Raw genomic sequence first — 9,605 nt, forward strand, 5'->3', positions numbered from 1 at the left:
ATTGTCCAGGAGCACAGCTCTGACAGAGCAAGTGGAAGACAGAAAGGAGAAAGCAAGCACAAAGTTTATTTGCAGAGCATAGACATGTCCTTCCAACAGCTTGAGGTGTGGGAGCTGAACTACCCTCCCCTATAATTAAAATGAAGGAGAGGAAAGCACAGGAATTACTCCACCATGACTGTGAAGGACTGACAAGCTTTGAGTTTCAAAGTCCACCGTAACACAAATTCTTTTGAGATTTTAATTCTCAAGAAAAGGAAAAAAGAGGTTTTGCTGTGGGAAAAGCTGCTGTACAACTCTGTTATTAAACCAAACAAGGCACAAAAGAGGGAGGGCTGTGGCTGGGGTTGACCAAGCAAAGCTGAAGACAGGACTCTCTTCCCCCTGCCCCTGCATTTGCTCTGCCAGGAGCTCCCAGAAACACGATTCAGAGGCAGACTGCCCCGTGACAGGAAAAACACATGTAACACCCAGGTGGTGAAACCTCACATCTGAGAGCATCTATGCAAAACACAGACTGAAACATATTTTCCAGCTCCACAGAGTCAGCTTGATACTTAGCAAAGCCAAGCTGGTGAAACGCTGTCCTGTGCACTGAAGGTGAGACTCCTCAGCAAGAGAGACTCTCAAGCATCCCCTTGCTTTCTCCGTATCAGAAAAAAATAAATAAAAAGAGAAGCCTGGGGTAAGATTGTGGGGTTCTGCAGCTCAGGGTGATGTAAAAGAGACAGGAGGACATGAGAAAAAAAAAAATGACACAAGTGCAATGCTTTTCAGTGTCGCACCCAGGGGAAGAGCTACAAAATTACTTTATTTTCCAAAAAAACAATAAGGGTAAGGAGCCATCAAAATTATGAGTCAAGCTCCGAGATAAGAAATCATGCTGCTGGATGGGTGCGGCTGCCTGCTTGTTTGGTCGCTGTTGGGTTTTTTCTTAAAGATAAACATGTCTTTCAGAACATGTTTGTTGGCCAATCTTCTCTCTGGCAAAAAAAAAAAAACCACCAAAAAACACACACAGAAGGAAGCTCACAACCATGAAAATGATAAATGAAAGACGGGAGTTTCTGAAGAGCTCTGAGGTCATGCTTCACAGGCCCTTCAAAGTAAGATGCAACACATCAAAAAGAACAAAAGAAACGTAAATTTAAAATTTCAAGTATTTCAATAAAATATCATTCAGAGAACCTATTAAGCAAACTCTGCAAAAAGCAGACCAAATTCACAGAGCCTGAAACCTGTCAAGTTAAATAAATAAATAAATAATGTTTTGCACCTATTTCATTTGCAAAGCTGTTGATATATAGGAGTATTTAATCATAAATTCATAGTCTGGAGGAGGATAGCTCAGCAAATGCGTCCAAAAAAAGTAACTTGTATATTGGAGGCAGAAGTAAGGCAAATCCCTCAGGAAGGGTGTAAAATTGAACACAGAATGGTTTTGAATCCAACAGAACAATGGCTTGAACACAGCCGAGGTAGAAGTAGAAAAGCACTGCAGGAAAGCAAAGTGTAAAGCACCCAGGAACACAATGGAGCAAAAGCCACAGCAAGTCCCATCACTCTCTCCAAATTCCCTGCTGGCTCATGGAATTGCAGTGACTTGGTGACCAGGATCACTGCCTGCAGCCTGGCCAGCTCAGCCCAGGACTCTGCTGCCCTCCACATACCTAGGTGTTAAGCAGCCACCACCGAGGTTATACAACAAGGTTATTTTGTAATCTTGGCTCTGCAAGTATCTTGCACTGGCCATCAACGTTTTTTGGGGTTTGCCTTTTCTGACTCTAGAATATCAGAGAGGAAGAAAAGTGACTGAGCACAAGGCAGATTTACCAGAATGACAGGCTTTTAACTGAGTTCTGGATATTGCTACTGCTGAACACAGCTTTAATTAAATGCCACCAGTAGCTTTGTCTTCCTCAGCATAGTGCTCTCAGACAAATGACCCAATGCTCTCATCAGCTTTGCTATGCACACCTTGATTGAGGGCATCCCCTTTTCCTGTACCCAAAACGGGCACCAAAATCCCATCTGGTCAATGCAGCTCCCCAGAAGACTCCAGCACATGCCCCCATCTGCCACTTCGACAGGCACCTGAAGTTCCCTGCTCCAGAGCCAGCATCTCCTTCCTTGTCCAGCAGGGAAATTGTTGCCTTTACTCCAGCTGAAGCACAAGAGCAAACGGAACCATTTGTGGAAGGAAAAGACCTCACGATTCACCACGATGCCAGATTTCACTTCTGTGGGTGTTGTTTTCAAAGGAGAAAGGCAAGGCGGGGAGAACCAACTACCCGCAGCAGGTTTGCTCATCCAGGCACTTGGGCATGCCAGCTGCCCCAGCCACACGCAGGGACCCAGCCCGGATGTCCCACATGGATGGCAGCAAGTCCTGGGGGCTCCCCGGGCTGCCCAGCCAGGCCGAGCGTCACCCCGAGCCCCCGCGGGGCGCAGGGGTGCTGCGGGCTCTGTGCCCCGAGGGCCGTCAGGGGCTGCCGGCTCGGCGAAGCCTCCCCGAACAGTACCGGGGTCACCCGGGCGGCTCCTGCGCCCTTCACCAGCTCGGGGGGGGCTCGGTATTTTGTGGGGGGCTTTTTTGTTTGGTTGTTTCGTTCTATTTTGACCTCCAAGCAGCCCCACCGCGTCTCAGAGGACCAGCCCAGGCCCCTGGCAGAGCCTGTGCCGGGAGCTGCAGCCCCCTGCTCTGACCTCCACACGCACCGCCGCCCCACACACACACACACAGCCGTACGCATCCTGCCCCCCAAACACACAGCCCTCCGCAGCCACCCACCATTCCCGTTCCCACTGCCATCTCCTTCCCATTCCCGCCCCGTTCCCGTTCCAGTTCCCATTCCCGCCCCGGTCCTGCTCCCGGTCTCACCGCGGGGCGCATCCTCCTCTCCCGGCGCGCGCCCTGCCCGGCCCGCCGCCGAGCCCCGGCCGTCGCGCTCCCGCGCAGGCGCACTGGGAGCCCCGAGCGGGACGTGTAACGGCCGGCGGCGCTCGGCGTCTCGCGAGAAGTGGATATCTATGCACTGGTTCGCGCTTCTGACGAGGCGGGGAATTAGCTCAAATGGTAGAGCGCTCGCTTAGCATGCGAGAGGTAGCGGGATCGATGCCCGCATTCTCCAGCTACTTTTCTTGCCCTCTGTTGCCAGCCTGCCGCCGGCTTCCATTGCAAACCAGAGCATTACTGGTTTTGCCCTTTTAAATTCCTTATAATCTGTTTGCTTCCTCCACATTCTTCAAGACCACAGAATATCCCGAGTTGGAAGGGACCGACAAGGATCACCGAGTCCAACTCTCGGCCCTGCACAGGACACCACAAGTCACAGCACGTTCCTGAGAACATTGTCCAAACGCTTTAACGCTGTCAGGCTTGGTGCTGTGACCGCTTCACTGGGGAGCCTGTTCCAGTAGTCATCCACCCTCCGGGTGAAGACCTTTCTTCTAATATCCAACCTAAACCACCTCTGACACAGCTTCAGGCCATTCCGTCGGGTCCTGTCACCGCTGGCCAGAAGGAGGCGATCCCTGCCTGCCCCTCCTCTTCCCCTCACGAGGAAGCTGTAGCTGCAATGAGGTCTCTCCTCAGTCTCTTCTCCAGGCTCAGCAGAGTGAGTGACCTCAGCTGCTCCCAGTAGGGCTGCACAGATACTTTTGCCTGTCCCATGCTTAAGGCAGGCAGAGCACTGTCTGTGTATTCCTGGCACTGCAAGAGGGTCTTTTGTTTCCTTATTGAACACTGGACAACACAACGGTGAGCAGCACCCACTGCATCCAGTTCTTCCCACATAGCTCTAGCCCCAGCCCTCCCTTTCTCACCCCACCCAAAAGCAGGAAAGTTTTTAGAGATCCCTTCACCTGGAGGCCTCTAATAGAGCCAAAATACCTGTTCACCTCGTGTAAAGTTGAGAAGGAATCAAAACACCTCAAGGAGTCATTGATGTAGGTGCCATTTATTAAAAAAAAAAAGTCAGGACTTTGCTCCCTGAATTTATCCAGGCACAAAGTTCAAGCAAGTGTTTCACTCTCTGCTCCTATTCTACTTCAACAAGCCACAAGGAATAACCAAAAGCTTTAAAAAAAAAGAGAAAACTGATAATGTATCATGGAAAAAAACCAACCCCACAGGATTACACTCAGCTGGCATTTCTATCCCTGCCACAAACTAAACTGGGAATCGATGGAGGAAAACAATTCTGAGCACGTTCCTCAGTTCCTCAGTTACATGGACGAGGAAATTAGCTTTCTGGCAAATTTCAATGACAAAGAATGAAATTCAGCTTTCAAGCTGCTCACAGGCCCCAGACTATACCTAAAGACTGCAAAATATCCCATCCCCATACCTTTGCAGCAAATTTATTCTGATAGTTTAAGGAAGAACTGGATTAAAGAGAGGATGCATTGGGATTTTTGTGGCACAAGACTTATGGGGAGCAGCTGAGGGAACTGGAGTTGTTTAGCCTGGAGAAAAGGAAGCTCAGGAGAGACCCCATCACTGTCTACAGCTATATGAAAGGAGTTTTAGTGAGGTGAGGGGGTCTCTTCTCACAGGTGATGAGTTACAGCATGAGCGGAAATGGCCCCAAGTTGTGTCATGGGAGGTTTAGATAGGATATTAGGAAAAAAATTATTCTCTGAAAGGATGATCAGGCATTGGAACAGGCTGCCTGGATAAGTGTTGGAATCACCATCCCTGGAAGCGCTCAGAAGGCATGTGGATGTGGCACTCTAGGCTGTGGTTTAGTGATGAACACAGTGATGCTGGGTAAACAGATGGACATGATGATTTTGAGATCTTTTCCAACGTTTGTGACTCCAGGATACAAAGTGATTTTTTTGGGCACAAATACCCATGAATTCTCATGGGTACTCTCATGGAGACTAGAGAGAGATGCCTCTACTGGCAGAAGACATCTACTATCCCTTTCTGCAAAAAAGGCAATGGTAACATGCAAACTGAAATCCGAAAAACAGATGAGTGTATGGTTGTTGGAGTTCTTTTAGCTTCAAGATTTCATTCTTGACTTTTAAAGCTGATTTAAACTCACACTTCTGAGTCCTGTACAAACTCATGAAATAACCAGCTGTCCCTACAGTGGCCTTCAGAGATTCAGCAAATTATTCAAACCTTCCTGTGCAGCAGGATTTAACAAAAGTGAAACCCATTGCAGTCTCCTATTTCATCAGGTGCTACACATAACATGAAGAGACTGTGTTGTGAAATACAACTCTGTTTCTGGTCTGGGCTTCTCATTTTCCCCTCCAGCTGTGGCCCCATCTCAACCCTCAACCCCTGCAATGTCTTCGTGACCAAGGGCAACTTCGGGAAAACCAGAGGACCTTAAGTCTGGTCAAACTGATGCTGCATCGCCCTCTGCAGACGGGCAGGCAAACACTGCCACAGGCTGAAGCAGAAGATGAAGAAAAGCAAGGATGTGAGAAAAATTCCTGTCTGTACTTTTTTTGCAGGTGTGTTGGTTGACGAACATATCTGGAAATCTCCATTTTCCTGGGGCTCTACTTTCACTGGACCCACTGTGAAAGACTGTATCCACAGGGATAAAATATTACACATACACTCACAGCACTATTTCATGATAATGCTCTCCACTCCCCCCAAGAACAAAACCAGTGCAAAATAGAAACAACAGCTTTTCTTTTACAAGAACAAGGCGACCACATCAGAACAGCAAGAATTTCCTCCCTAATGGTTTTCTTGTGGGAATCTATAATGGGCTGCCACAGTATGGAACATCCATATGTGTATGTGAGCACACATGCAAGTCAGGGTGAGCAATTGCCTGTATTTGCTGAAAAACCCAAACCTCGCTCAGCCACCTCGCTAATAGCTTGCTACCAGCACCTGTTTATTGACCTCCTTTTATTTATTGTTTTAGCTCCTGAGGCATCAGTTAAGCCACAGTGTCAGGTTCTCCACTCTAGCTCCACAGGTTTTTTTCTCCTCAGATCCTTTGCTCCCCAGTGCTTAATCAGCCCACTAACTCTTCAGGAATGATCCAAGTTTTGCATTTCCTCACCCTACAAAGCCTTACTTCAAGTTTGCACACAAACTCAAGGAACAAATGGCTTCCAGCAATGGATCAAATAGGATATAAACAAATCACTCACTACAACAAATGGAGCTGGGCACATGCTTACAACTCGCTGTTTTGATCTCCACAGCTGAATTTATGGAATGAATTTTCTGGTCGGGCTCACATAGTCAAGTTAGAAAAAGATCTGTCGCTACTCTTAGAAGTTTATTGTCTTTAATTACCATTAAGTATATGCACAGAGGCATCATGAGAGCAGAGAGGACAGAACAGGAAAATGCTAGAAGGGGTAAAAGCAGATTTTTCCGTTTACTAATGACCTTAATTTAAGTATTCTTTTGTAAGTTTGCTCTAGGATTACGTGCATAAATTTAAAACGTCATCTTAAATGCAGAGACACATCTCAACTTCCTCAGATCCCAAGACACAAGACCTGCACTTCATATGTTCATGCCAGCTGTGCCCAAAAGCAGCAGGGGCAAGATGGGCATCACCATGCCCTCCTTCCCTGCTACAAAGACCAAAAGAGGGAGAGGATCTAAAAAAAGAGGAGATAAATTTGAATGAACTCAGAAAGGGTAATGGGAAACTGTGATAAAGAAGGGAACACAGGGTAGATGTCACTGCCAGACTCCTTAAGGAATCTTGAGGAGTCAAGGAATCAGCCTGAGTCTGTACAAATAACCAAATGGACATGCCTTCCATGTCAGGAGTCTTTCACTGTTTCTGTGGCAAGACATGCACAGGTATTTCTCACTGGTGTTTGCTGTTGGCTTTCTCAGTCCCATTTTGTGTCATTTCCTCTGGACTTGCGTGTATCTCAATGAGCAGGGTGGCCTGGTCCTGCTTGCTGGGGAAAGGGCAATAGATTTTTTCAGAGAAGCCTTTTGTTGTCCCCACAGTGAGGGCAGCCAAAGAGTTGTCAGGGAGACAGAAGCACATAACCTTTTGGCATAGTTATTTGGCCTGTAAACCTAATATTTCACCAACACAGATCAGAGGGTATTGGGTGCTTTGCCCAGGGCAGGAGGTCTACAGAAGATCCACATGACATAAACCTCTCTGAAACTTCTAACAAACACTAGACTTTGTCCTTTAGAGAGTCCTGATAAGTGCAGTGTAATGGGAGCTAAGAGTGGAGAGATGCCAGCAGTGGCTGGATAGGAAAAGACACTTTTGCTGTTGGGCTGAATGACAGGCATCTCACTTCAAATTGCCTGGTTGACTGCTGGATCTCCTGCCAGCATAAACTTTATTCCTAACATTAGTGGTCTTCCTGAAAGTATCATGCCAAGCAAGAGGGGCAGAGACATCCTTCACCAGCCACAGCATCCCCTCCATTTGCCCACCAGGGAACATCCTAACAAGCACTAAAGCTGGGAGCTTGGGCCATCCCCAAGCTCTTGCCTGTGCTTCAGCAGGTTTCAGATCAGACCCAGAAGCACAAGGACTGTTCCAGCAAACTCTTTGTGCGGATGACCCTGTTTTCCTGAGAGGGAATGAGGAAGAGGTGAATTCTCTGGCTTTCAACTCTTGTCTGGGCACTGAGCAAGGTGGATTTTAGCTCACTGAGCTCTCCCGAAGACTGGTTCCCATCTCCTCCAGGAGAAGGATAAGAAAAGCAGGTGGAGGGAAAGCCTCTAGTGTTTCTTCTGTGGCTCAACAAAGGCTCCCAGGCCATCAGTCCACCCTCATCTGTCAGCATCTGCAGGCACAGGAGGGAAAACAGATCTGTCCTTCTGCTCCTGGATCATTTGCAAACTATTGAAACATTAATTCATCTTCACACCATTGAGAAGAGTAAGAAAGCAGGTTACTTCAACCCACAACTATTGTGCAATGCAGCTCTAGTGATGGCAGGGTTTTCCTTGAGGAGAAGAGCCAGTAGGAATCTGGGGGGAGGTGTAGAACTGAGGTCCATGCTTGCTGCTGAGGAGCAGCTTTAGGGAGACACGACCAGGGGTGTTCCCAATGGACCCTTCCAGGCAGTGTGAGCATTCAGCTTGTGCAGAAGCAGGGGGCTGCCTGTGCCTTAGCCCCTGCTGGGAGATGGGATGCAGAACCCCCAGGTGAGGTGACAGGTAGGCAGTAATGTGCTCAGCATCGCTCCTAGGCCTGGCAGGACAGCCTTACCTGGAGAATGGAGAAACTATGCAAACTCCATCATCTCTATCCACACTTTAACACCGTGGTGGCCTAATTTTCGGAGGGATCCTTCAGTGGCCACCACTCCCTTGCTCTGGGCAAAACCATGCCAAGTGGCCACACACATAATTCGGAGAAGTTAAAGCTGCCTTTGTCATCATCAGGGGTTTTTTACAACATTTGCTTCGTCACAAGCCAGACACAATCGTGTACACAGTGCTTGCTCTGCAAGGCCCTGAAGAGCTGCCACGGGAGGAAAAAAGCCGTCAGAGCCCCAAAGTGTTTCCCTCCCTCTAGCAGGCACCATGTGTACGACAGCAGAGGTTGCGTGGTAACGGCAGCAGGAAGGCGCCAGCTCTGCCCCCCCGCTCCCGCACAGCACCGACAGCAGCAAGGTACGTACCAGCGGCAAAAGCAGGCTCTGGAACTCCCGAAACTTTCCCTCCTGCTTTCCGGGGACGACCACGGAACCATTTTAAAGCCGTGCTTTGTAAGGGAACAGCTGGTTGTGCTTAGTTGAACTGTTGAGCCAGGGTTATGGGAAGAGGGTGTTCGTAGGAAGAAAAAACTGGGGGAGATGCTGAGATTTCGGGAGTGGAGGGAGGAAAGCAAATGGGGGTGTTGCCTAGTGCCTCTCGGCACTTCAAAACCTTTCTTTGTTCTGTCTTGTGAAAATCTGAATGAGGTTTTACCGGCGCTAAAACTACCGGGAAACAATAGGGAGGGAAACAGGGAGTAGCCGGCAAGCGGAGGAGGAAGCGAGCCAAGGGATGACGAATCCCTTCCAGCCCTGACCAAGCGCTGCCACCCTCGGCCCGCCTCGGGACGGATGTGAGGGACAGCCACTGGTCCCTGGGCTCGGGTGGGGGCAGTGGCACGGAGAGAGCCCGGGAGGGCAGCGGGCCTGGCAGCAGCACAAGCCCGAGGCGCCCATCCTCCACCGCTCTACAGCTTAGTTGCAAGAGCTCAGAGAGGCCTTTGTGCCAGCGAGGTGCCGCTCTCTCCTCAACGTGTTGCGCTAATGAGGGACTCAGATAGTCGTGGATAGGAGCGGTGACAGGGCTGGGGAGCAGGGACATCCCAGGCCCTCCAAGCTGGCCCCCGTGCACAGCTGTCTGGAAGCTGCAAGTCAGGGAGACCACTGAGGATATTTTTGTTGTTTCCGTTTCGAACAATTCCTAGTTCCGAGCTCCCTGGGGAAGTCCTGTCTCCCCTGGCCGAGACCTTGCCGTGGTGCCTCTGCCCTGGGTGACCTGCATGCATTCCCATCTTGCTCCAGATCCCGGCACACAGCAGAGGCTGCCCTCCCAGCCAGCTGGGACACTACCTCACTTTATGTTTGATACTCCCACCCTTTGTGCATCCTCTCATTATAGGGATTTCTCCTAATCCTGTCTCCTG

General features: G+C 49.3%; 2 protein-coding genes, 1 long non-coding RNA gene and 1 other non-coding gene across 7 annotated transcripts in view; 2 read left to right on the forward strand and 2 right to left on the reverse strand.

Moving 5' to 3' along the window:
* Window positions 1-2,975, reverse strand: part of LOC111930716 (USP6 N-terminal-like protein) — a 75,782-nt gene extending 72,807 nt beyond the window's left edge. Inside the window, exon 1 of one of the 4 annotated variants that reach the window (XM_086895778.1) lies at window positions 2,882-2,975. The gene's annotated coding sequence lies outside the window, so the exon portion shown is untranslated. The remainder of the gene's footprint in view (window positions 1-2,881) is intronic. The other 3 variants (XM_086895784.1, XM_086895783.1, XM_086895785.1) reach the window with 3 other exon arrangements.
* An 83-nt stretch (window positions 2,976-3,058) lies between these two features.
* Window positions 3,059-3,131, forward strand: TRNAA-AGC (transfer RNA alanine (anticodon AGC)). The gene has a single exon. It is a non-coding gene; the product is annotated as a tRNA-Ala (tRNA).
* A 3,116-nt stretch (window positions 3,132-6,247) lies between these two features.
* On the reverse strand, window positions 6,248-9,442 carry LOC147652524 (uncharacterized). Its single transcript, XR_015288725.1, has 3 exons — window positions 8,608-9,442; window positions 8,193-8,447; window positions 6,248-7,764 (listed from the first exon to the last, which is right to left on the reverse strand). It is a non-coding gene; the product is annotated as an uncharacterized LOC147652524 (long non-coding RNA).
* The window catches only part of RNH1 (ribonuclease/angiogenin inhibitor 1), a 13,019-nt gene continuing 11,720 nt past the window's right edge, over window positions 8,307-9,605 (forward strand). The window contains exon 1 of the mRNA XM_023928868.2: window positions 8,307-8,599. Coding sequence (XP_023784636.2) covers window positions 8,311-8,599 — 289 coding nt within the window. The 5' untranslated portion in view covers window positions 8,307-8,310. The remainder of the gene's footprint in view (window positions 8,600-9,605) is intronic.

The sequence above is a fragment of the Cyanistes caeruleus genome, chromosome 6 (assembly GCF_971803275.1).
Source record: "Cyanistes caeruleus chromosome 6, bCyaCae1.hap1.1, whole genome shotgun sequence".
In the NCBI taxonomy this organism is placed as follows: Eukaryota; Metazoa; Chordata; class Aves; order Passeriformes; family Paridae; genus Cyanistes; species Cyanistes caeruleus.